The following is a 27,842-nucleotide window of genomic DNA, read 5'->3' as shown; positions in this document are numbered from 1 at the left end:
AATTATCTGAGTTAATTTAATTGGGTTAATCATTCTATAATTTCAGATTTGTAATTTTCAGTATATGTGTATATATACCTTTTTAGATTGTGCTGGCATTGAGCGTGTTATCCATAATTTGCAGTTACATGATTGTCATTTAGGTCTTAAATGAGGGGGAGGAAAGCTTTATGGACTGGTGATTGACATGTTTAATATGGATCATTATTTGATCCTGTATTTTCTTTGTGTGTATAAAAAAGAGAGGTTGAGCTGTGCAAATTAATTTTGTGTCCTTTTCTTATAAATATTTATGACCTTCAGTTAATAGTGTAGCTTCACAGAGCAGGCTATGTTTTGTGATTTTGCCAGAATAGCAAACTGATAGCTGTGGTAATAGAATATGGTGTTGTAGTAAAAAGCAGAGCTCACTCTTCTTTCAATTTCTTTTTCCTGCCTAGAGGGTGAAGTGAAATATAGCAGGAGAGAAAAGTGAAGAAATGAAAGGACTCTGTCAATGGTAAATCGAAGGCTCGTTTGAATGATGCAATTATGAAACTTATCAGTTATATGGATGGCGGATTGACACTGAGTGTTCTCAGTCTAATGATTATACAGACATATATGGGGCGGCTGTGGCTGAGGGGTAGAGTGGTCGTCCTCCAACCTGAAGGTCGGCAGTTCGATCCCCAGTCTGACCCATCTGCATGCCGAAGTGTCCTTGGGCAAGATGTTGAACCCTGAATGGCCCCCCATAGAACAACAAAGTGCTGTGAATAGATGCACTGTATGAATGGGTGTGTGAATGGGTGAATGTAAAACTGTACTGTAAAGCGCTTTGAGTGGTCATCAAGACTAGAAAAGCGATATATATATATAAATACAAAACCATTCACCATATTTAGATTCAAGGAGAAGCTGCCGGGTGCATTATGCGTTTGTGTGGTAATTCAGAATCACTGGCTACATCATACTGCTTTATGCCATGAAAGATCTTTAAATACACAGCCTGCTAATAAGACAGGTCAGGTGACCAGTCTTTAGTTTATTGGCCAATTATTCTTGGTTCTGCACCATTAAAACAACACAAAGCTGAAACTTTGCAAGGCCTATGAGGAAACTGTCCCAAATTACAATTGGTTGCAAAAAAACAGGTAGGTTGCTGCATTAATTTACAAATATAGAAATAATGACAAACATCTTTTCAGAATCAGAATCGGTATCAGAATTCTTTTTATTGCCATGTATATTTGCACATATAGGAAACTGCCTTGGCGTGGTTGGTGCACTTTACAAACAACAATATAAAAACAACAATATAGAACAACAGGAGAATCATAGGAGGATCTTAGGATACCCTGCCTTTGATGGCTTCAAAGACAATAGCCTGTTCCTTTGTGATCTCTTGACATCATAGGAATGATTAAAGGCACCTGTCTTAATAAATACTCTTGAACAGTGGATGAAGTCGTGGTGGATTTCCAAAAAATGTCAAGTCTGACCTCAATCATGAGCAGCCAGTCACGATCCCCATCACATCTCTCCAGGGATGCTGATGGTCTGGATGAGAATACCCCAGCCAAACTTTCATTTCTTGCATATTTTGGACTTCAACCCGTCTCCTCTTCACCCAAATGCCCCACATCTTCAGCCACACAGGAGCCCTCATATCAACAGAGGGATTACTTTCCAAACCTGTACCATGCCGAGCTGCCCGGCGAACGGATGGATCCAGGTCAGTGTACATCTTTGAAATGTTTCAAGGTCACCTGTAAAATAGGTAAAACCAGCTGAATCTGAAATTTTAACTTTTGTCGGTTGTTTGATTTACTTTTTTTCATATGGATTATCTGGCCACCTGCACATATATGTGAGATCACTTTAAGATGTTCCCAGCTCAGCTACAATAGAGTTTACTTCAAAAAACATTTTTTCAAACAATGTCACTGGTGGACGTTTTGGTGTCAGCACCACAAAATCAAGTTGTAAGAGTTGCCCACCTTGTAAGAGCCACCTTTAAAGAGGCGCCCTTAAACATTAAGCACATTGAGCAAGGTTTATATCCCATCATGTTTCAGAAATGGCTCGACTGGTAGCCAAGACCCTTTTGAGGTGGAAACTGGAGGCACAGGCCGTGGCCCAAGCAACCAAGGAGGCCAGGCGGAAGAAAGGTAAACAGCCACAGTCTCGTCAGACTCTTCTCTAACATTGGATCAGATTGTGTGTGTGAACCTAACATGTTTGTGTTTTCTAGCCATAAAGGCTGCGGAGGACAGACAGTTAAAGAGAGAGCAGAAGAAGCTTGTCGAACAGGAGGTAAGGATCTTTCTTTGCATGCTCTGTTTAATTTTCCGTGCAGATCTTCTCTACTATGAGCTGTTGCATTTTCAGAATTTGTGCACTCTTGATGTTTTAAACTGAAAACAGTTGAACTGCTCTGAAATACCACAAGGAAGTTGCTATCCTTCAAAATGCTGCACCTTCCTGATTTGCATAGACCCACTGTGCGTCCTCACCCCACACCCTGCTCCCCTCCTCCTCTCTATAACATGCATGACTTAACAGTTAATTAATTTGATCTTGCCCTCATCCTTTTACCAGAAGAAGAACAAGCGCATTGAGAAACTGCGACTGGGCAAGGAACTCCGTGAAAAGCAGATTCTTGAGGTTGGTTCTGAAAGTTTTTGCAGAAACAGCTGCCATTTTGTCTTTGAGTTTTAATCAGGGATCATCTCCTCACTCCGCGTATCAATATATTAGATCTGATATTACAGTGAGACACTTGGTGTATTTTGATTTGGGTGGAATATTTTTTATTGACATCATTAAGCAAACTAATACCAAAATTATACAAAATATTAAGTATAACACTTAAATATTCCTTTCAAGAATTTTTTCACGTTTGTTTCATATTATACCACTTATCAAGAAAATGATCTGTTGATTCATTAATCAAACAATGTTGCTCCGGTTAAATGTTAATTTATCTTTTCTGTTCTGGACATACTGTACTTATTTAATGAGTGTATCAGCTGACTCTGTTTCTTGAACTTTTTGCATTCACAGGCTAAACAACGAAAAAAACAAGAAGCAGCCAATGCCAGGAAATTGGAGGCGGAGAAACGAAAAAAGGTAAATAACTGATGTTTATGAGCAAATTGTGTTTTTCACTGTTGCTTCTGTTGTCACATCTTACAGAATCTGCCTTGTCAGTCCGGTAATGTTTTGGCCCCATTTATTATGTATTTATTAATTTATTATGCCTTCTTAGTCCTAGTAAATGGACCCTTACTATAATTTTATTTTATTATTTATAATGTTTTATTATGCTTTGTTGTGTCCTGTCTGTGTGGTTTGTAAGATGTCTGTCAAACGGATCCATCTTTCTTAGGCTGCAAATCAAATCTAGCTGCGGGTAAAAAAATAAAGTAATGTGAACGTGAACTTTTGTTCTATTTGTTAGTGCAAAGCAGATTTTTCTTACCTTGGTTTATGACTATGATTAAAATACCACCTCCTGTTAATTATGGCGTTTTTATTTTCAGATTAGCTCAGCCAGCAAAACCAAGATACCTCAAAACATTTTCAGGCTGCTGCTGGATGATATTGCATTTATAATTATGTGTATAATATAAGAATTAGTGGGAAACATATTTTGGTTTCTAAATGATCTGTTCTTTTTGCCAAAGGAGAAGGAGATGCAAAGAGTGCAAGCTAAAATTCTGAAGCAAAAGGTGGGTGTGATTCTCTCAAATGATTTGAATAACTTGAACATGGTCTCTAACGAATTAACGCACAATATATCATTTAAATTGTAGTAATTCATTTGGGGTTTTAAATCTCTGGGAAATTTTCGTTTTTGATGAGTCAACACTGTGGTAATTTAGTTCCTACTTTGTGTTTTTATACCAATATCAATATCATCGGGAATAATACGATCTCTTGGCTGCAGGAGAAAGAGCTTCTGAAGAAACAGAAGCTGGACGAGAAACAGATTAACAAGGAGAAGAAACTCCAGCTCAGGATATTGGAGCGGGAAAAGGCAAAGGCCCTAAAGAAGACAAAGAAAGCCACTTGTGTGGCAGATCTTAAGGTACTCACGCACAGAGAGTCTGTATATCAGAGTGCGTACATATTACCACAGATAGTCTCCATCTGTGTAATATACATCATACATGTATGTGGAGAGATTAAGAATTCAACCAGGCATGTGTTTTTTTTTTGTTTACATAGGAAATAAATCAGTATAATCACTGTAGGAGCTATCGTCACATACAAAAATAGATGCTTAATATCACTGAAAGCATCTACGTTTGATTAAAGAGAGCAGGTATAAGTCAGAGTACTTCCACCAAGTGGCTAATGAAAGCATAACAAGTTCTACTGATCATATACTTGAATCTATATACTGTGTTGTGGACTAGTATTTATAACACATTTTACCTATATAGTCTGAAAAAATAAATACTTGGGTCAGATAGATTTACAAATCATTTCAAAGTATAATATAACATTGAGCTTTATTTGCTTGTTTTTTCTTCAAAACAGGAAACGGCTCAGGTGACCAGCATACAGGAGGAGCAGCTGGAAGAGACTGAGATGGAGTGGGTGTGCAGCCCAGCACCAGAGAGCGAGAAGAACAAACACGGTCTCAACCTGATCTTAAAGAAAGTGGCCAAAAAGGCTCAATCTCACAGAAGCCATCCTTACAAACGCCAGAAGAGTAGCAAGGACAAGCTCTTTTAGAAATGTACATGTCAGGTATTTTTATGTGTTATAACAAAAAAGTGTACACACATTTATAACCACAAAATGAAATGCCATGTGGCGCATTTTGTTTGAAGTATTTAAATAAAGAAAAATTATCACTTATTCCTTAATTTGAACTAAAGAGAAAGACATGTTACAGGTTTTTCCCTTTCTTATCTGGAAATTTACGCCGATGATGGTGTCCACCTCCTCGACCCCCTCGGTTCCCTTTCGCGCTTCGCTCTCCCCACACTGGCATAGGCGGCTCAATTTCCCCCGGTCGTCCTCCTCTGTCGGGTACACTGCCCATCCGTATCTAGTGAGACCAAAGAAATATTAGAAACCATCTGCAATCAGAGCTGAACACACCTTCAATCATACTCTCGGACTTGGTGGTCAGGTGTTCACAGTTGTACCTTGTACACGGCAGTGCTTTTTCCAGCCTTGATGGGCTCAATGAAGGACTGATCCTCTCTGGCAGCAAGCAGACGAGACAGAGACACTCGGGAGGAGTGGGCGAGGGACTCAAGAGGAGGCACCGAGGCAAGCGCGTCTCTGCGCTCCTGTAAATAAAGAACTGATTGAACTGGGCTGTGTGATTTTATCATGACAAACAGTGATGCATCGTGTCGTCAGATTTGACCAGAGCTGAAACAAGAATCTGAGGAGTCGAATTACTGTGGCAACACTTTATTCTCTAGGACCATAAGGTTCTATAAAAAAAAAAAAATGTATTAAGTTGTTATAATTTTATCATTATTTCAGTTTGGATGGACATTGTGGCTAAAAGTGACAAGAGGCAAGTGTAACAGGTGAAGGGACGTAACATTCCTACCTTTTGGTTGTCTCCCCATCCAAAGGACTCAAGTGTGACCTGAAAGCGTTTGGTCATCATCTGCCAGCGACTCTGATAATCCTTTGACAGGACTTGACCGATCTTTTTAACTCGAACCTTAAAACAGAAAAGATAATAAGGTTTAGATGCGGCTGTGACGATTGAATATGAGAACAGCTCTGAAGACGTACCCACTGCTCTGAGCGGAGGTTGGCGTTAAGCAGAGGATCCATCATGGCTCCACATGGAAGACGAGCGAGCCTGGACTCCACCTGCATTAACACGCCATCAAATTAAGCTTTTACAATGATCACAACTTACACAAAACTCTTTTTTCTGTTATCAGCCTTACTTCACTCAACACATCCTCAAATCGGGAAGAGGAGTCCATGTTAAGTGCATGCAACACTAATATCCACTCAGCCTGCATCTCAGCCTGCCTCCTCTCTTTGTCAGAATAATCTTCTTCTTCTTCATCTTCGTCTTCATGGCTGTGATCTACAACTCGCTGCTCTTTTTCAGACTCGTCTCCTGTTGTCTTCTCCTCAGGATGTGATTCCTGACGCTTGATCATGTGAGCTGCTTGCAGTTCTGATACAAGGAATTCTGAAGGATGAAGCAATAATACACCCTTCATTTAAAAAGGGCTGTGCAGTTAATGTATAGATCCATAGGCACTGAAATCATCCTTAATTATTATAAACAAAGAACTTTGCAGCAAAAGCAAATGGACACGTCTTATATTTATCACTTCTCACCAGTGACTTTGTTGAGGACACTTGGATCCAGCACCTCTGACATCAGCACGGTGAGAGGAGAGAACATGTCTGATAATAAAGTTCTCAGCTCGCCCACCAGCAACACATTGCCCGTTCCAACTGAGTCTTAAAAAAAAGAAAGAATAGCACATTATATTTATATATAGTTCTAGCTTTTTAGAGTTGAAATGATCAGTCAAATAATCTATTACTAAATTGATGGAACATGAATTCTGTGACTTTTGAATAAATGTTTTGTGTGGCACTTTTGGTCAATTTTATTTACTAATTTGAAGACATTTTAAATTACTTTGACATTGGGCAGTTGGTAGGAAAAAGCTATCTGAATATGTTCTCTTAGGCTTAATTCAATGGACCAAATTACAGATCGATTTATTTGCAATTTTAATTAAAAATATAAAGCAACAAAAGTATGTTGAAAAAAAACATAAGAAAGAAAATATACGAAAAAAACGCAACATAAGTAAAAAGGGTATATGATATTAAAACCTTCAAAACCACCCGGACTTGTCGACCGGTTGTAACAGATCTCAGCTTATCTGCCAGTTTGAGTCAAGGAAAAGGAGAATATAAAATAATTGATCATTTTAATAAATTAAATTTAAAAAAAGATGCATTATTCTATTCTCTTTAAGGGCTCCGAGTGTTTTTTTGTTTCATCCTCTTAGATATACTAAATATTAAACACCTTCACTAGATGATGATTTTAATCTACTGTCAGTCAAGCGACCACCTGCTGATCAGTGTGCAGTCCCTCACTCCCCCCCCCCCCCCCCCCCCCCCCCCCACAGACACGGCTCTATAATGAAGTCTGGGTCTCACCACAGAGGCAGGCAACTGTTCGGGGCCCAGGCTGACTGACTTCACTCCACAGAAGGTTTTAATGGTTTTTATTATGTACTTAGGTAACTTTAATTTAAATTAAAAACCATGTGTACACTTCCTACCCTTCGTTGGTGTAAGACTATTTATACCATAAAGTTTGAGGGCCCCCCCCCCCCCTGGGACTTTCTGACTCTAGAATCAGCCCTGCTCACCCCTCAGCTCCGGACAGACCCTCCTCAGCTCCGCAGACAACCAGCTGAGCAGCGGGCACGGGAGCTCGTCACACTCACACCGGGTCCGGCAGCAGCTGCCCGGGTACCTGAGCAGGAAGTAGAGCCGCCAGGTGAGAGACATGTGGGAGTCAGGTAGATGATCTAAGGTGCTGACGCTGCTGGGGTCTGAATAATCAGAGCTTTCCTTGACGTAACTTACCCTGAAGCTTTAATGGCGGAAACTGTCCCCCCGCTTCTCTCCATTGTGTCTTTGAAAGACACGTTAACACCTGTAGCTGTAAATCAGTTCCACACATCAACCACAGTTCAACACAGTTTATGGTTCAACGTATTTACCACTGCACTTCCTCTATGCTGCTTTTTACAGGGTCTGGTGGCGGGACGCACATCGCCTCCTGAAGGCCGGAGTGTGCACTGCACGTTTGGTAAAATATATATACATAAAAAATGTGAAACAACTTGAAATCAAACGTAAAACACAGTTAAATTTTTTGGAAATATAATTACTCTGAAAGAAATATTAACAACTGAAAATTAAAGTGGGTTTGATGCAAGACTTTTAGCAAAAATGTTTGCTAATTTTTTATTATTCTGGGTTAGTACCCTCATGGTTGAGTGCACTTATTGTAACTACAATTGGAAAGGAAACATTATATTATATACAAAATAGATTACCAACCGTTTACTTAATCTTAACATTCAATTTTGAAATAAATCAATAACATTTTTAAAATAAACAACTGAAACTGCAAGATTTTGAATAATGTTTTTGAGATTCACTTTATTTTCAGAAGCTATAAATTTACGTTCGTGATATAATCTGTCATTCTACTTCCCCCCCTCCGTACCCCCCGTCCCTCCCTAAACACCTGGACGAACATGGCTGACCCCCTTCCCCATAACTCTTATCCACCTATTTTACAATAACCACTCAACCTTAAGAGGCAAACTGATCATTCTTTTTGACAAATTCTACAAATGAAACTGTACTTGAGAGGAAACAGTCAGTGCAGTTGCGATGTATCACAGGTTTTTATCCACTAGAAGCCGCTAGAGCTCTGTGATGAGAAGATGGACTGTGGTGTTTTAATAAGAAAAACTCAAATAACAGACAAATCAAATGTGGAAGCAGAATCTTCACTTACTTAAGTGCATCTCTTAAGTGTAATGTTAAGGATGCCTGCACTACTGTCTATTAGGATAATAAGCTACAATGTAACTTCCTGATATCTCCCAGGCCTATGTACAGTATTTTTTATTCTTTCTTCACCTCAGGTTAGTCAGCCTGATTAAAGCCAGTGGACAAACATTAGCTACTCTAATAAAGACTTTTTACTTCCTCCTTTACAGCAAGAAGTTTGTTTGCTTTTGAAATGAAAATGTATCAACCTGGGACCAAAGAACACATTTCTTTCCTTTTTCTGTCCAAATATAACAACAAAAAATACTAATTGTGTAGTCGCAGAGGACCATGGCTCTGCCTTCGTCTTCTCCTCATCTTTATTGTAATCACTTCTCACAACATTTATACGCCTGAGCCTGGTTTGTCCCACTCAGCACTCTCACAGGTCTTGCTGATGCAGGCACTGCAGCTCTCTCTCACACACACACACACACACACACACACACACACACACACACACACGCACACACACACACAGATGGTGTTATGTGGAGTATTGCGGTTGTAAGGGAGCACTGGCAGCTCTTGATTTAAAGCATCGATCCGGCTTTTATGGCTGCTGGTTCTGCTTGGCTATAGCACACCTCCTGTTGCAGCTCTCACAATGAAAAACCTTGAATGTAAGCGTCCACCATCACACTGGGAAAGCTAAGCGAACTTGTTCTCCGTGATCCGGCTCAGAAGATGAAGATGTGTTTATAATTTAAGTTTTAATAAGTGGAGAAACCAGTTGAATTTGATCTTTTGTGTCTTGTGCAGCCGCCTAATGTGTAACAGGACTCATCCTCTGATGTCTGCTTCATTAACTGCGTCTGATTGTGTGGTTGAGGCCTCCCCTCCTCTGTGTGCACTGTTTGACCACATGCGGACTGCACAGCGGGCGGTATGTGAGACACCTCGTCACGCTTACGGCACAAGCCCCTCCATCAGTGGCCCGTAAACCGGACAGGGACAATGGAGACAATGGCAGCGAGGCGTGCTCAGCCCGGACGTACAGTGCTTCTAAGTTTGCTTGGTCCCTGCCGCCATATGTACAGGAGCTTTGGCTTTCCTGACAACAAAAGCCTTGGCGTGCGTCAGGATGCCTCGTCTTTTATTCCCCTGACACTAGCCCCCGCTGCATCAAACCTTGTGGGAGCTGACCTTTGGCCTCTGGCAAGCAGCCAGACAAAGCAAGCAGAGGGTCCCCCTCTTTGACACTTGCTGGATGAAGGAGAAAGAGTAACACAATGACGTCTTGATGTCCTAACTGGAGCCAAAAGTGCGTCCACTAAAGACAGGCGTGCAGGGAGAGAACAATCAAGATAATCTGATTTTAAATTGTATTAAGATTATAGAGATTTGTTGTGATTTTGATATTAAAGGGTTATTTCCATCTAAAGCTACTTTGATTTAATGCTGTGGGGCAATAAACATGACATTTTGAATAGACCTGTACTTTTTATAGATTTTTCTTCAGCTAGTTGTATTTTGTTGTAGTCCTGTGACAAATATATTACCTTAACTAATTGTCTTTTTTTATATTCCCTTAGCTGCTGCATAAATCTAATTTCCCCTATAGTGGGACTACTAAAGGTTTATCATAGGCCATAGTATAAAACATATTTCCGTTTTATAGTCTAAAATGGCTGAACCTTTTCTTTGATAAAATATTAAATCTTAAATACATATTAAAGATGGTAATCAGGATACATTTTCGTATGCAAAAATATAAATAGTATTAAGGAGACGTGAAAAGTAATAAGAGAAAATAAGTAAATAAGATTATATGTCTTTAGAATAGATAAATATTGTTAAACACAAGAACACAAACAGAAAGTCTTTAGTTTATTATAACAAGACAAAATGCCCCCACCCTCAAGCAACTCATCACAATGCACTTTTGTACAAGTGTGGAAGGGGAAGTGGTGAAAAAAACGTACCACTTATAATAACATGAAGAATAACAGGAGGAATCTGTACGATAATATATTTTCATTGTCAGTTTGGAAGAAGACAGAGAAAGACCTGTTCGGTATTCATGAATTATTCAAATCTACCGTCAAGATTTATTGAAATTAGTTTCGAATGTGATCGTTTTTTTTTTTTGTGATATCATATAGAAACCCCAATGCAATCTGACAACCTTTCTGAAAGCCTTTTCATGACATTACTACAAACTCTGCAGCACATAATGAATCCTGTAGATTGCCTGTAGATATTAGACACAAACAAACAACTGATCATAGGAAATAAAGTATTTATTGTATCTGATCTCATCACAAACGTCTTTCTGCGTAATTTCCTCTGATGACAGAGTCAGTGTGAGTCAGGAGCACAAGACAGGTATCGCGGTGTGTGTGTGTGTGTGTGTGTGTGTGTGTGTGTGTGTGTTGACAGTGGGGGTGGGAACAGTTGCTCAGGTGACTGCAGCTGGTTACTCCCCCTGGAGACAAACCAGTAAGCAGTCATCTGCTGGTGACACAGGGAGCAGCCTCCTCTCTCTGCTTCATTCACACACTCACACTCACAGAAACAGCAGCTCGTGTCAGGTGCTATGGATGCGCATCTCATCCACACCTGCGTTTACTAAACAAAAACACTTTATTTAAAAAAAGAAGACGTGAGCGCATCTCCTGTGTTATGGACCGACTCGATGAATGGGGCTTCAAGTCCAGGAGCATGACGCTGGAGGAGGATTTCTACTTCGACTACGGAGCGGAGGAAATAACAGATTATCAGGACCCCAGTGAACTTGTGGTGGCTCTGAAACAAAAGGAGGAAGAGGTTATTTTGGCAGCTCAGCTGGGAAACGCTCTGCTCCTGGAAAACCGAGAGCTGAAAGAGCAGAGCGAGAAACTTCACGAGCAGTACGCAGACAAGCTGGAGGTAAGAGCGGACTTTACGCACAAGTGGTTTTCATATCAAACTTAGTTATTGTGTGTTTAATAGAAGCCTCGCGGGTGGTTGTGTAGTTTAAAACTCTCGACGAGGCCTAATGCTGATGTTTGAAGTGGAAGACATGAGGTCTCCTGAATCCCTTTGAAGAATGTTCGTGTGCGTAAACTCAGAAATATATTGTGGAGTCAGATTGAAGGTTAGACTTGACCACTCAATTGACATGGATTGAAAAGAAAACTATTATCAAGTATAGAAAATATTGATATTAATAGCAATAAAACAAAAGTCCATCGATACATTGCTCATCGGTGTAGTGCAGCACAGTGATGAGGTCAACCCTAACCCACATAACTGATCTACCTCAGATTTGCCAAATGTTTCGATGTTCGTCAAGAGTGTTACCACAACAATCTGTTTTTACACTTCAAAGAAATACTAATGTGACGTTGATCAACTGATGCCGTAGACTTCTGGTTATTTCTTATAGACTATATTAAATATAATAAGCTATTTTTGTATTTCAACAGTCAGCTTTGACAATAAAGACTTGACTGTGACTTACAGTTTGAAAACACATGACATTCATAGTAATGTGGATACTAACAACATTTGTTGTGTGTGTCCTAATTAAACATCATTCAGACATCATTCAGCAATGCAATGAAAAGTCAGTTATTTAAATCAATATATCATATATCCATAGGGACTCTACAGTGATTGTATTAAGGGATTTAACAGATGCCAGGCACATGGGTCCATGTCAATTTGTTGTGCTACTAAAATGTCCATCTGGCCCAGTATAGAAGTATTTCATCTACTCTGATGGAAAAGTTATCTGCACTGGTTATGTAAGCAACTGGCAACCTCCTCCTCCTGCTGCTGCCTCTGCCTCTGCTGAACCCCCCCCCCCCCCCCCACACACACACACACTTATGTAAGACACCAGCTCCTAAAGGGGTAATAAAAAATACAAAGATGGAACAATGTCAGCAGCGATGGAGAGATCCACAGATTTAGAGGGATGACCTCACTCTTAACCAAACTTGAAATGACCATTCTTCGTATTAAATACATGTCGACACAACAACAGGGGCAGCAGATGAGAGCATGTGGCCTGTCCCCTGCTGCCCAGCACCACACACCTGGGTGGTGGGTACAGACTAAATCCTGGTTGTCTCTAGGTGAAGGCTGTTGTCTGCCTCAGATCTTCTGTCCTGAGTCTTATCAGGTGCGATTAAGAGTTACATTACAGATTTATGACAAACGACTGAGGTGGGAAAGTGTCAAAGTCCAAGGACTTATCTGATAGAGGTGGAAATATTAAGTGTTCATTGATTTTAAGTTCAAGTAATCATTTTTTTCATTGTCGATTCTTCAGCCGATTATGCTGTTTATTGCATACGACGTTGCTCTTTTTGTCTTATTTAACAATCCCCAAACTCAAAGATGTGTTTTTTTTTACCACGATATTAAAGAAGGAACTGTGATGCAGATGTTTGTTGTAGAATTACATTTTTGTTGTTATTTCTCTTTGCAAGTTGATTCAGATTACAGATGTCACAGGTTTCCCATGATCCTTTCCAGGACTAATTGAGGCTCATTGTTACAGTTTGTCCTCAGATTCCCCACAAAACAATGTGTTGTTGTTTGTCACATCCGATCGCCATCAAGGTTAATTCACCAGCAGTGTAATTTCAATCCAACACAGTACAAACACGTTGAGTGAGCTGTATTTGTTGTCATTATGTTTGTCCCTCTGTGATGTTCCCACCGTCACCTATTAAGACGTTCTTTTTTTTTTCCCGCCTGTGTTTAGGGGCTGGAGCAGGGTCGGCATGAGCTGCGGTTGAAGCTGGAGGGCTGCCAGTCCCAGTGGGAGAGCCAGGTGGCGGACCTGGAGAGGGACGTGAGGGAGCTGGGCGCCCAGGTGGAGCGGCTCACCCTGGCGCTCAGCGAGGCCGAGAGGGACAAGGGTCGGGCCCAGCTGGAGCACAGCGAGCACGCCCAGCGGCTCAGGGAGGAGCTCAACACAGTGAGTCCCCACACATGGATGGTACTGTTGAGCAGAATGTTTGAGTCTATTAAATGATAGCGTGATTCTATCTGCACTACATTCATAAAGAAGTGAACATGAAGCACATATCTGGTTGTAAAGAAACCTCCAGGCTGCAGCAGGTAACTGAGCCTCGGTGAAACAAGCAGTTGGTCCTCTGTGACAAACTCGATAAGGCGAGCTGTCACACAATCCACACGCTGAAACTCTGTGTTCTTTACAAACCGCTCTGGTATCAGTCTGACTCAGTCTAATCTGTCCTCGAGCAAGGCCAGGCGCTCAGGTTGTTTATACACTTAGGAAGAGGCAGAGCCCAAAAAATGCTTACTGCACAAATAGAAGAGAATGTTTTCATCTGAGCAGGAGAGACTGAGGGGGAAGTGAAAGTCGGTTGCCTGTTGAGTGAGCTGTATCTGTTCTGTTGTCGGCCGGAGACAAATGATCTGTGCCAGTGTGCAGCAGGATGGAGACAATATGTTAGTGCCACAGTCTGATTTAAGATCCAGGACAGAGGAGAGGAAGATGCTGCTTCCACTTGAATTCCACTCATGCATGTTCGTCAGTTTTAAAAAAAAAAGAATCCAACACGTGATTATGGGGCCAAAAGTAGTTAATTGATAACGTTCTCAATAATTAATGACCTAGATTAAACTTAAAAAGCCAAAATATACTGATTGCAACATCATGTACTTGTCCAAATAGGAATATTTGGACAAGTTTATCTTTGGGTTTTGTAATGTTGGTCAGACAAATCCAGATTTTCATATTTGGCTCTGCAAACTTTCTCAATTTATCTTTGACGTTTTACAGACCAAACTAACAATCAAAATTAGGATGACACGCACCTCTGCCAAGACCCAACACCACCAAATTTCACACACTCGTAGATATCAGTTCCCTAAACATGCCTGATTATTTCCATTAAGAACCATGAATATCTTCTGGGAAAATGCCTTCTCTTTCTACTTTAAGGAAAGTGGAAGGAAACTCCAGGATCAGCTAATTCATTCACTAGTTTTTGTGTAATCATGCTGAGCTTACCAGGAAGAAACTAAAACATTCATTTCTATCTTTCAAAGTCACTTCTCGAGGACAAATGCAGAACATTCAGATCCCAGATTCTCTGTTTTCTGTCTGTCTCTGTTTTTATCTCATAGTTAAGTGAAAATCGTTTAAGTTTTGAACAGTTGCTCCAACAAGACATGATAAGGGAAGATTTCACCTTAAGCTTTAGTAAATAAAAAGTATAGAAAGCATTTTTTAACTGACAACGAATCAAAATGAATCAATTGAATAACATGTGAGGATTGATTGGTTATAAGAATAATCATTAACTTCTGTCCTGTTTGAGAACATCATATTCTATAAAACCAGCTGCGCTTTTTTTAGTAACATAATAAAGGTTAGTGTTTAACTATGTGACGTAATGGATAAAAACAGCTGAATGAATCATGATAAGCAGCAATATGTGCTGTGGTTAAATCTCCATGAGAAGACGACGTACCCTGGCAGGAGAATCAAACCGGTGACATGTTTTACAGCCTCTTATCAGTGAAGCTGGAGGACCGTGAGTACTTTTCCAGCCTGAGAAAGGTGGGATGGTTTTGCTAAACATTAGCGATGTGACGTGTTGCCTCACACCTGACCAGGCGCTCAGTGGAGCGGTTCCTTGTGTTGTTTTAAGGATGATTATCAAACCAGAGCTGGTAAAGTTAAAAATGAACCCAAACAACAGAGAGACACCCTCCCATGAGTCAAGGTCCGCAGAATGAGGAACTGTGAGAGTCCTTCCTCCTCAAGAACTTGCACTGAGGAAAAGCGACTCCCCAGATGTCCAGGAAAAGGTCCATTTAGATAAAAGGGGCTATCTGTGGTTGGGAAGTTCAAGAAGAAGGAAATGGGAAGGAAACATTTTGTTTTACTTGGCTGTCGGGCATCAGACGTGTGTAACTCGGGGAGTCACGAGGGAAAAGAAAAGACAGAGCGAGAGGAGGGTCCATGTCTGAACTGTCTTTACCAGACGTGGTGGTAAATGTTACTGCTGCCTCTGTTGCTGCGCTGCCGGCTGTGGTGAGTTGTGTTTGTGTGTCAATGATTATATGGGTGTGTGTTTGTAGAGACGCTTCCACTGTTATGCCTGGAGCAGGAGATTTGGTCCTGATTATTATTTTCACTCGAACCTGCAGATTATTAACGCTTAAAATGGTGAATAAATAGTGAAAAATATCAGGCACAAGTTCCCTGAGTCTTCACATGTCTTGATTTGTTTCCTGAGCTGTTTAGTTTACTATCATCAGAATACCCATGTTTGGGATCAGAGGGCACTTATAACTTTACTCAAACAATGAACTACCTCGAAAAATGAGGTCATGTTTTCATCCCTGTCTGTTTGTTTGTTGGTTTGTTGATTTGTTTGTTTGCAGGAGGACACAAAAACAACTGAACCAATATCCATGACATTTTGTGGAGGGATGGGGCCTCACTCAGGGAAAGATCCATTAAAGTTCTGATGCAGATCACTGGCTTGAACATCGTCTGATGGGGCGTTTTTCAACATTTTCATTGATCTATCAGGGCATGATTCATGGATGTTGTTGGACAAAAATCAGGAGACTGATATTTATGAGACCTGGTGCAGATCCAAAACTTGGTGCAGTGAATTTAAATGTGGTTTCATAGGGACACTCTAGGATCTTAGCAGATCTACTCTGTGTAATTCCAGGGTTATTGTTTTTTTTATGGATATAAAGCTAATATTTTTTAAAAGGAAATAAGAAATTCCAAGGCCCAAGCAACCTTCGGTGCTGACACACGTCGACAGTTGTGGAAAAGAAGCTGTAAATAGTTTGTGTTTTTATTTAAATGTCCTTTCATTTGTGGACAAGTGGACTATTCAAGCTGTTCTCTGAGTCTGTAGTCTTTTTGTAGATTGTAAGTCTACATTTAATGAAGCACAAGCTTGTTTTCAAAGAGCTTGAAACTCAATATAGTAATGGTGGGAGTGTAACAGGAGCCTGACGGGAATCTGGAGGAGGAGGTCGACGACAGTATCGCTCTGCAGAAACCTGAGAGAGAATGAATTCATTGTGTTGACCAGCAGCAGCCAAGTAAAGCTCTGATGTGAGGGGGTTTAGATTTAATGGTGCATCTGATGCAGCGGCTGCACAAACTGCCTCTATTAAGAGCAGCTCAGGTGCAGGGGGGTTACGTTGTTAATATATCAGAGAGTGTTGAATGACGTCAGGATGTTTTCCTCCTGATCCCTTTACAAATGTTTTAATTTCTGCCACTGGAAAAACACCTGAGAACACTTTAATGAAGCAATAAGGAGTTTCTCATGTTCCTGATGCATCAGTTTGTTGACTCAGTTTTGAGAAGTGGATTTCAAGCTTATCTAAAAAAATAAATAAACATGAAGTCTGATTCTCCCGAGCCAGACGGTTAGGAAATTATTCACACTGAAGCGAAGAAAAATTGGATTGAGATGTTTTGCTGATTTCAAGTTTCACTCTTGTGCAAGAACATCTTTCACAGCTCAACATTATCGGTGTTTTAGAAATCTGTCTGTAAACATCTACTGAAGACAAGAAGGAATACCAGTCTGGAGCTGAGGGTCAGTGGTGAGATAAGAAACTGCACATTCGGAGGAAACTTGGCTTGTTTATTCGGAAGAGTCATTTTATTAAAGTAAATTCTCCACCCTGTTTTTATCAATAACATTTCACTGGTCATTACCTAAATATTTAGTGATCCCCCCACTCTTCCTCTCTTGTTTTCTGCCCAGCGTTACATGATTACCTTCACTGATCACAGTTTGTTATTTGACAACTTGACAAATCCCTCACTGCGGGTTTCCGTTATTGTAAAAGAAGACGCCCAAATTGAGGCGAGACCCGTGACCTTTGCGCCCTCTGGCAGCATCACCCAGCTCATAAACAAAAAGGAAAAGACAGTTTACATCGCAGAGAGATATAAATCTTTCATTTGCTCTTTTGATGCTGCCGCCGGTGCCCCATCGTCCCAGGGGAAAACCGTCTTTTCTGTGTCCTCCCCGAGGGGCTCGGCTGTGGCTGGGGTGGTCAGCTGTTGTTGGATACCTCTGTGTTTGGCCGGGTGAGGGCCTGAGGCTCGGGGGCCATGCGAGGGGATGCCATCTTTGTGTGTCTACCAAATGGAGCGTCCTCCTTCCACTTGTGTTTATGTCGATTCTCAGTGGGTCGCTGCCTCTATTGTGGAGGGGACCCATGTTGGCGGGACGAGGCAGCAGTAATGACGACTCACAGACACAAACGCTCATCTTCAAGGCCCCCCCCCCCCCTTTCTCCTCCTAATAGTGTGTCTGCATGCTATGTTTTGTCATTGTCCATTAGTGCATGCTTTACTCTCAGACACACACACACACACACACACACACTTCCCACTAATTTTAGCCCTCACGCCGGCCTCACTTCCTCTGCACACTCTTGCAAACACGTACACACAAGCTGTCCCCTCCACTTCACCTCCCTGATGTCCAAGTTTACCCTCCACCACATTGTTGTCTAATGTGGCATGATGATGTCACTGGCAAGTCCAAGATGCCCCCTTGCTCCATCTGCCTCAGAGGACGCTCTTTCATCTTGCATTATGTGGCGTTGATGGGACCTGACAGGGGCCCACCGGACTGCTGAGTAAGGGGAACTGAGGGTCCGAGACCCGGGACGGGGGGTACGGTGGGGGTTGGTGTGAGGGCGACGGGTTCTTCACCCGGGGGCGTCAGAAGTAGAACAGCGGTGTGCCAGTGATCCCTGAGTTTTTATGATATGAAACATGTTGTGCTTGAGAGAGGAGTTATGTGAAACTGGACAATTTTAAGACAAGAAGCCCCCCCCCCCCCCCCCCCCCCCCCCCCCACATCTCATATTATGCAATGTAATATGAGATGTTTGTTGTCAGTGACTGATGAATGTTTCGCTTTCCTTTTGAGGGATCAGTGAAAACATGGTTTTCGGTGGTTTTCCTTTTTTTAACCCTGTGTTGTTTTTTGGACATTCAGTGTTTTTCACTCACTCTAACATATTATGATTTAGTTGAGTTTAAATCTGCCCAAGTGTACAAAGTCACATCATGTTCCTTCCACATTTGTTTTCAGATTGTGTCTATATGAACTCTGGGAAATGGGTATGTTTAAGAAAACAGGGTTAAGGACACAACTTTAACCCTTTAAAAGACACAAAATGTATTTGTGTCTTTTAAAGGGTTAAAGTTTTGGAATAGATATGATGAGAAACAAAAAACATGTAACTCTTAAAACATGGACCCACGTATAAAGACAATAATCCCTCTCACGATTACTGGTCAAAAACAGCCAACATGACCTTAATGTGTGGTTATGAGTTCTGTAGGTTCAGTGAGGGCAAAACAGATTTTTGGATTTGGGATGTAGCTTGGGAACCAAAGAAACATACTGTAGTGGCAAAGTCATGTTTCATTTTCCTTCTGTTTCAGGGCCAACAGAAAAAACAATACTAATCCCAACCTTTAGGGCAGATAGCATGTTATATTTCTTCCCACCAGGGTCTCTATCCCAGGTCTGTATCTCAGAGACCTCCTCCTACACATATATGGGTATTTTTGACTGCAAGATTGTGTTCTAAATTCTCTTAAAGCCCCTGCCTCGGGTCAGCTTTGTTTTTAAGTTTAAAGTTGAGCCATGCACATGTTCGATCCCACTTTTCTTGCTCTTTGACTTCTGGCCTATATCTTTTTGTAATCTGTTCCTCATGTCAGAAGGGTTGAGCTTTGACCTGCACATTCAACAGCTACATTTCTGTTTTCTTTTACCCTATTTGTACATTCTCTGTGTCTGATGTGCATTTTTCTGTGTGTTTAGGCAATGGAGGTGGAGCGGGCCGTGTCCAGCGAGCTGCATGCTCTCAAACACGAGCTCCATCAGAAGGGAAGCCACAACAGGCCACAGGATGAGGAGCTGATCAGTGCCATGAGGGAGCAGGTAACTACTGCACACGAGTATACATGCACCAATGAAACCATAGGCATAAACATCAAAATACATGAAAAAAATCTGTTTAGTGTCCTATACAGAAGAAAATCCTTGACTGAGGGTTTTGAGATTTAAAGTTTTCTTTCCCAATACGTAAAGAACATAATTTGAGTTTCTAAATCTCACTGTAAAACAAAAATGAGCAGGCATAAAAAATAATCCAGGCACATAAAGCAAGCGTAGAGAAATGAAATAAGACAAAACTGTACGAAGGCTAGAATATAAAACTTCAATCATCCTGCATCAAATTAGTCACATTCATACCGGTTCCCTAAATATGCCTAATTTTTTTTGCATCAAGATACATGAATTGTTCCCCGGGAAAGTGCACTCTCTCACGATGTTAAATGAAGTGATTAATCAATGCCTGTTTGTGCCCTCTTGTCTGGAACTGCACTCAAAGTGAATGGGCTCTTTTTTGGCCCATGTTCCTACTTTCCACCAAATTTCTTGGAAATATGTTTCTGCAAAATCCTGCTGATAAACAGACCAACAAACAAACAAACAAACAAACAAAGAGACAGGGGTCAAAACATAACCTCCTCGGCGATGGTGTGAATGCAGCACAAATACATCAACAGCAGTTTCTCAAAATAGAAGAGTAATTTCTACGTCTGTAGAAAAATACACACGAAGACGGACGTTAAAAAAAGAAAACAAACTGGACAAAACTTATCTTGATAATGATCGGTCTATTTTTTATTACAGATTCAAAAGAGATCTATTATTAATTTTAACTAATAAAGAATTACTCTTTCACTCTGTACTTCTGATGACTTTCCAAAAAGCCGAAACCAAACAACATTCCTTTGATACAGAAGAGAAAGTCTCAGCTGCATTTTTGTTTTTTTAGGCAGAAACAGGTCAAAGAAAACCTCCTAAATATTTTCTCAATACTCCCGGATGTTAATATTTGTGGATTGATGTGGTGTGATGAAGGGATCAGCTGGAGGTGGTCGGGAGTTTTTTAACTTCATGTCTGTGTGTATTTTTTTAGGTGTTGCGTCTCACCCAGAAGGAGCAGGGGCTGGAGGAGCGTTTGAAGAGCGTGGGTCAAGAAAACTCTGAGCTGAGGACGAGTTTGGCCTCTTTACACACACGTCTGGCCCTGCACGACCAACTCAACCAGCAGCACAGCCAGCAGGTGCGCACCTTCTGCATTCATACATCACAGACTGAAAACCCACGAGCACCACGACACAGACGCACCACGAGCTTCACTCTTTCAGACAACACAGAGCAGCTCAGTGCGGTCGGTGTATGAATGAAAGAGCCTCAATAACAATGGGGATTTTCTGCTCCCTGCCTGGGTTTCGGTTGGATTGTGGCAAACATTGCTAAACAATCACCTCATCCCCGTCATTGTAACTTTCACTCACAGCTCTGGATTCCACTTGTGTTCGCTCGTTGAGTTTCACGTCGGGCTCGGGGCTGGAATCTGGCACGTCAGGATTTCTCTCCCACTGAACATTTGTAGAGTTTTTAAACGGTGTCTCACAACGTCAGGCTTTTTAAAAAGCACACTTGGCCTGGAGTAAAATAAGTTTGTGTTACCATATCCATCTTCCTCTGTCAGTTATCCATTTAATAATCTATGAGGATTCATTATGACATCTTAATATCTGTCATCTGTTGTTCAACCTCAGACTCACACCTATGCCTGTGTGTTTTGTATCTACACATGTTCATTTGTGTGTTCCTCCCTGTGCTGTGTGTGTCCAGCTCGCAGAGGCGTGGCAGGAGGTGGAGGTGGCCCGGGGTCGCTCCCAGCAGCTGCAGGCCCAGGTGGACGAGCTTCAGGAGGAGGTGTCCCTCCAGGAAGCCAGGAGCCAAGGAGACGCCTCCCTGCTGTCCGAGCTGGAGAGCAGCCTGGAGACGGCAGGGCTGGGAGTCAGCAAAGAGGAGGTACGGTCACAGAAGCACTCGAGTGGATAAGTGTTAAACACAGTTTGTTTAAGACGTTGTGTCAGAGCAGAAGTAAATCTGATTTTGTCAGTGGGATTTAGGAAAAACACAAAAGATGATTTAAAAAGGGATCAATGAAGTAAAAACTATTTCCACAAAGGTCAAATATTTACCAAAAACTTTCATATAATCTACATTATACAATATAAACAAATAGAGTGAGAAGATATGAATAATAGAAAAGCGCAACATAACCTTGATTTATCAGTTACCTATTTAGCTGGATTAGCCATAAAACATAATTTTATTCAGTCTTGTTAACCAGTTTCTGATTGAACACTACTACAATATTTGGCAATATTATGATTAGAATATTATATACATTGAATATTTGGATTTTTATCTCCATCAAAAGTTATTCTCACAGGTTCAGTCAATGCTGTAGATTGATTGTGCAAAATGGAACAAAGTCTCTATCCAGAAGTCATAAATTCAACGTGTGTCTCCACACTGTGGTTGGCAAGTGATAGTTTTGGTCTTGTTCTATTTTTTTCCTGCCCACAATGAATCATGTATGTTCTCAGAGGAAACAATGTTCCTGTGATGACTGGAAACACACAAACTTTGCATTTATTTGTCTCAGCTGGAAAAAAAACTGTGCGGTCACATGTTTATGACACAAGAGAAGCATCATCTATAAGCTGAATTAAAGCTGAAAATAGTTAGAATTGTATGAATGTATGAAAGCAAAAGTAAAAGAGCTGCGTCTGCAGACAGGAACAGTCTGACAGAACATCTTGTGCAAGTTCTCTGTGACAGTGGGACTTGTGTTTGATGCAATAACACAATCGGAAAAAAGAAGGTGTGAAAGTCCTGGTGTGCAAAGCGAAGACACCACAAAAGGAACATCCGATGAGGCGCGTTGTGGAAAACACAAGTTAGATTTACGCCTGCCAGGGGACAGGAAAACTGACTTGAAAACAGTGAAATAAAAATTCTAGATCTCACGCTCTTGCCTTCTGCCATTATTGTTTTGTTCCAGCAGGAAAATGTGATGTATAACTAGACCTGTGAGTCATTCGATACATTTCCTGTTTGTCGTGACCACATCTCAGCAGAGTTTCTTCAACGGCACATGTGTTTGCGACCTTATCATAAAATATGACATGATTATCTCTTCTAAAAAAAGAAAAAAACCTGTGTTCAGTTATCATTAGATCAGTACCGTCATGATACATTTGAGTCAAGGAAGTAAGTAAGAAATAAAGTGATGAGCTCATACTCCCAATAATGTCACATGTGAAGAGAATAAAGTTGATCACATGCTGAAGTGTAAAGAGGAAAAGAAATGCCTGGTTTTGACCCAGTTTTATTTGTCAGGGATCATCTGACACATTAGTTCTCTTCTATTATGATAAGTACAGATTATTTAAGTGTCTGCACTTCACTTCAATTTTTCTGATGATATTTTACTTTGTCTACTGTCATGGGAATTTCTCAATAGTCAAGCACAAGTCATTACAATGTCTTTCTGGAAGTTTATTCTACATCTGCAGATGGGCATCAATGTACAAGACCATGGAATGGATTTCATACAATGAGCAATGACATACAGGAAAAGCAACACTTTATACATCTCCAAGCCCCTCCTAGAGAGGAGATAAATGTTATCGATCAACATCTTTCATGTTAAACAATATGACCCATATCCTGTCACCTAATCTTTCCCAGACCTTTGGAATGTAGCATCTACTGTTCAAGATCCCTTTAGTAGTTTACAAACACAAATCCTTTGTTCTGTTAAGTGATTTGTTTGGTGACCTCGTCAGAGAGGATGTCACATAACAGTCATGAGTGCAACCCTGACTTCTCAGGCAACATTTGTTATCTTTCGAAAACATCAATATCAATCATTGCCCTAATGAGTAAAATTTCTATCACATCTACCTACATTTTAACACAAATATCTGAACTTTCCACTACTTGGTTTTTCAGAAAAGGCTAGTTATTTTCGTTGTAATGCATTTTTGTAGAATTATCTGTTAACACGAGTATCTGTACTTATGCTTGAGTAAAGAATGGGTCTTTTTGGCATAATAAATATAAATCAACATGCCCTCCCCCCTTTTCTACGTAGATAACACAAGAAATGGGGTCCATCCTTCAGTTACTGCTCCCACTGACCCAGGATCCGAACTGCAAAGCGGGGTCAGATTTCCCGGATCAACGGGACGACTTGCAGGCGGTGCTGCTCCGGCTGAAGGGAGTGGCCCAAACCCTGGCGCAGGGATCCAGCCCTCAGGTGAGTGAGAGACACACCTAAAGACCAAGTGGGGCAGGAGAGGAAAGGAAATGAAAAGAAAAGGTCGACCTCGTTGTTTGAAACAAGAGGATGATGGGAGTTTTTGAACCATTTGTCATTACACTATACAAATGTTTTCATGTTAAACCCCCTAAAGTCCTAACGTCCAGTGCTCTCATATTCTTACATAGTCTTACATTAATGGGATCCAGATAAAGCAGCCTACTCTCATCACACAGCCATCAATTTATTCAGTTACCCAATCTGCCCGCCAGTGGCTGTCAATGGTCCTAGTGTCTTTGCTTTGAGCCATGCAGAGTAACAGTACAACCTTGTTTATCCACAGAATGCCTTTGAATTGTTTCCATTGTCAGCTTGACTAAACCTCTGTTTGTTGTGATCGAGTGTGTACAGCTGTCCAGTTGTGTCTCATAGCATGTGTAGACCAGTCAGACCAGTAACTCGCATGCATCTGTAACTAAATATCCCTGCCCAGCCACTTCTTCCCTTGAAGCGACATGCAAATAGGCCATAAACTTGCTTTTGGTGTAAATGTCTGTGAAATGCTCGACTGACACCCGATCTTTTTGGTAATGTCTCCGTTTCAGGAGCTGAATCTGGCTTTTGTCGACAGGACGGGTGATCAGTGTGGGAATAGGAGTGAGGCACAGGAGCTGAGGGATCAGGTAACCCAGTGTTGAACAAATACGTCTGTCAGGGAGGAGCAGCACCTGTGGCTGCTCCATTATTTTAGGATCTGGCTCTGAAGGTCTTGATCTTGTTACTGTCACTGTAATCCATTTTAGAGTCATGTGTAGATACAGATTCAGGAGGTTTAATTTGACACAAGGTTACATTGTCTGGGGCCAGATTTAATTCAAATAAATTAAATAATATACTGCATCAGTTGTAGAGGTCTGTTAAGTTTAGAAGTTACTTATCATAGGTGTGTGGCCGAGTCTAACACAAGGATGCTTATTCAAGTTTACAAATTACATAAAACTGTCTTTAGTTTTATTTCTATTATGAATTGTAAATTGCAACATAAGTGGAGTTGCTTTAGTGCTGCAATCCTTTAACATTGCTTTGAGTCTTTGAAACCCATTTTAGTGCAACAACAATGTCGTCTGTGTTGTGCTATAGGCAAACAGTGTTTTGGACAGTCGTCTAATCACCGCTCATGTTATCTTCCTCCTGCAGAATGTCCAGCTGCAGCAGGAAAACACTGAGCTGAGACAGAAGCTGCTGAACGTCCAGGAACAAGGGGAAGTTGTCCAACAGGCCATCAGAGACCGAGATGAAGCCATAGCCAAGTGAGTAACTCATCACTTCATAATATCATCACTGTAATTTACAATATCAAATATATCTCACATTCCATTATAAATCAAATCCCTTTTTTTCAGTCGAATATATGTAAATATTTAGGTTTATCTATTACTGAAGAGGTTTCATTATTTCTTCATAGGAAAAACCTGATGGAGGTGGAGTTGGTGCGAAGTAAAAACGACATGATGTCGCTGAACAACCAGTTATTAGAAGCCATCCAACGTAAACTGGAGCTGTCCCAGGAGCTGGAGGCCTGGCAGGTGGGCTACATGTTTCTCTGTCAATGCTTTTTACCCCTTCTCATCCAGTCTACATTATCCTACAGCTCCTACATTTGCTGTGGCTCTATCACTCTATCTTGATGTCTTCAAATCTTTCTGTGCATGTCCTACTTCATGAAACCTTTGACCAATTTATGTGATTTACAATGTTAAGCTGTAAAGCATCACAGATTATATTCATAAATAATCAGTGAGGCATGCTGCGTTCAGTTCTAGTGATAGATAACAGACACGAGAGGGATGGATTGCATTGTGAGTGTCGTCAGTGGAACGCAGCCATATTTCTCTCATTCTCTTACCAGTCATGAAGGTTATGAATGGCATTTGAGGTAGTTGTTAATATGATTTGATATATATATATATATATATATATATATATATATATATATATATATATATTTTCATTTTTAAGGCCAGTTTGCTTTTATTTTTCCATAAAGCTAAAGGTAAATGGGGTGAAACTTTATGATTGACAGCTGAGACTGACTCCTGATTGATCGATTGGCTCCATCCCCGATCACTGCAGTACAGACTCTGGTTCAAGGCTCTGGGAGGAAATGGATCAGCCTTATGCTAATTCCTCAATATATGCATAGTTCAGAAACAGAATCTTAACTCCTGAAGTCAGATAGAAATGTATATTATGACGATTCGGAGATGCTAATCTTGCCGAACATGAGAAACCAGCCTTAGTTGCTGGCCCTCAGACCTCCTGCTCATCCCTTCTTCACCTCCACCTCTCCTCAGGATGACATCCAGATCATCATCAACCAGCAGCTGAGGTCCCAGCAGCAGTTGGAGCAGCCTCAGAAGAAACCTGCCTCCAACAGCATTTCATTCTTCCGCAGGCCCAGCAAGGTGGCCTCCACCTGGACCCACCCACCCACCACGTCCTCATCCTCAACCTGGACTTCAGACATTAATCCGGACAAACCCCAGTCCCCCTGGAGGGACTGGTTAAGACGTGGGAAAGGAGCCCAGTATGGCAAATAAAGGACGTCACAACTGAACTGATATCTTTGGTGCTAAAGAGCCATAAAAACACTTTTGATTCAGCGATGAACAACAGAGCCACACTGGACTTTTCAAACAGAATCCGACTGAAAAACATTTTACTGAGAGGCTGAGCCTTCATTAAACCTAAAATGTGACAACCTGCAGCACTGTCATTTTCACAGAATCACACTCAAAGGTTTGCCTGAGACTGTATATATTGTGCCTTATTTTGTATTAATGTGAATGTCATTCTGTCTGAGACTTTATATCATATACTGTGCATACTACTGTAGATACAGACAGTTAGAGAGTATCTGTTTGGATTATTTAATGTAACAGAACAAAGCTAAAATGTAATGTCAGGAAAGAAATGATAAAGATTTAATTTGTTGGAGTTAAAAAAAATTGTATAAAAAAAGTTTGATTTGTTTAAGTAACACTATGTTTACTGACAAAGCTGTTTTTTTATAATTTTGTTCCTTTTTTGTTTTCAATATAAAACAAATATGTTTTTGAACAATCTGAATAATGGTGAAGCGTGTTTGTGTGTAGCAGACACACATACTGTACGTGCATGTACTGTGACTCAGTGTTCACTATTCACTAGCTGCTTAGTTCAAACTGTGTTGTGTCCTAAGTTGTGTGACTGAAAACTTCTGGACTGATTTGCCAGAAGCTTTCATAAAGAACAAATAATCCTGTCAGATATTTGTGTCCCTGAGTCTTTGTGTTCAGAATAATGTGATATACTGACCACGGGTGAATCAGACAAGTTACAAGAAGTGTCTACAGCAAATTATAGCTGACAATGCACAAACTCTATTTTGGAAGAAAAAAAGAAATCCTTTGGCGCAATGAATTTCAAGATACATTTAACATTCTCCTCTGTGTTTTACTATTTGTCTTTCTGGCTCCATCTGAATGCATATAATATGTGGAAAGTGAGTTTGGTTGCATTATGGAAAAAAGTTGAATGATAGATCATATCCTACTGCAAATTTTCCTAGCACCAGTAACTTAGTATAAAATGACACTAAATGTTTAAAGGGAGAAAAACATTGCAAAAATTCTGCCAACAAATATATATTTTACTGTAAGTCATAAAGAATAATACAACTTTTCCTTTTATTGATGTGATACACACTCTGGCCACTTCATCAGACAGCTGAGGTAATGGTGGGCTGCTGCCCTCTGCTGTCCAAGCTTGTGAAGTGGCAGGTTTACTATAATACTTGACATAATTTGATGAAAATAGTGAGGTTATGTCTCCATAGATTAAACGTCATATTATCCTGTTATTGGAGAGATGCAATGATGCAAACAAAATGCTTTTCATTAGCAAAACATCTGACAGTTCTTTTCGTCAATGATTGATTAATTGTATAAAATGCCAGACAATAGAAAAAATAGTTAATAATTAAGTTAACAGATTTAGATTGCATATCAGTCAAGATGTTGACTTTGCTTTCA

The 27,842-nt window shown here is 40.7% G+C and overlaps 2 protein-coding genes across 2 annotated transcripts; one reads left to right on the top strand and one right to left on the bottom strand.

Annotated features, from left to right (window-relative positions):
- Positions 1–4,480: 4,480 nt before the first annotated feature.
- Positions 4,481–7,749, bottom strand: im:7138535 (uncharacterized protein LOC797998 homolog). The gene is made up of 8 exons (XM_053422295.1): positions 7,600–7,749; positions 7,380–7,486; positions 6,322–6,447; positions 5,916–6,169; positions 5,755–5,835; positions 5,564–5,680; positions 5,145–5,291; positions 4,481–5,044 (listed from the first exon to the last, which is right to left on the bottom strand). The coding sequence occupies exons 1-8, from the start codon at positions 7,641–7,643 to the stop codon at positions 4,883–4,885; spliced, it is 1,038 nt and encodes a 345-aa protein (XP_053278270.1). The 5' UTR covers positions 7,644–7,749; the 3' UTR covers positions 4,481–4,882.
- A 3,282-nt stretch (positions 7,750–11,031) lies between these two features.
- si:ch211-235m3.5 (BICD family-like cargo adapter 1) lies at positions 11,032–27,076 on the top strand. The gene is made up of 10 exons (XM_053423409.1): positions 11,032–11,451; positions 13,280–13,495; positions 19,389–19,508; positions 20,557–20,703; positions 21,282–21,464; positions 23,602–23,766; positions 24,375–24,452; positions 24,967–25,079; positions 25,235–25,355; positions 26,124–27,076. Exons 1-10 carry the CDS (start codon positions 11,206–11,208, stop codon positions 26,367–26,369), a joined length of 1,635 nt encoding a protein of 544 aa, XP_053279384.1. The 5' UTR covers positions 11,032–11,205; the 3' UTR covers positions 26,370–27,076.
- Positions 27,077–27,842: the final 766 nt, after the last annotated feature.

This window comes from Pleuronectes platessa, chromosome 5, assembly GCF_947347685.1.
Source record: "Pleuronectes platessa chromosome 5, fPlePla1.1, whole genome shotgun sequence".
Classification (NCBI taxonomy): domain Eukaryota; kingdom Metazoa; phylum Chordata; class Actinopteri; order Pleuronectiformes; family Pleuronectidae; genus Pleuronectes; species Pleuronectes platessa.
Note: the sequence above shows the minus strand (reverse complement) of the source record. Positions and strands in the feature narration are given on the sequence as shown.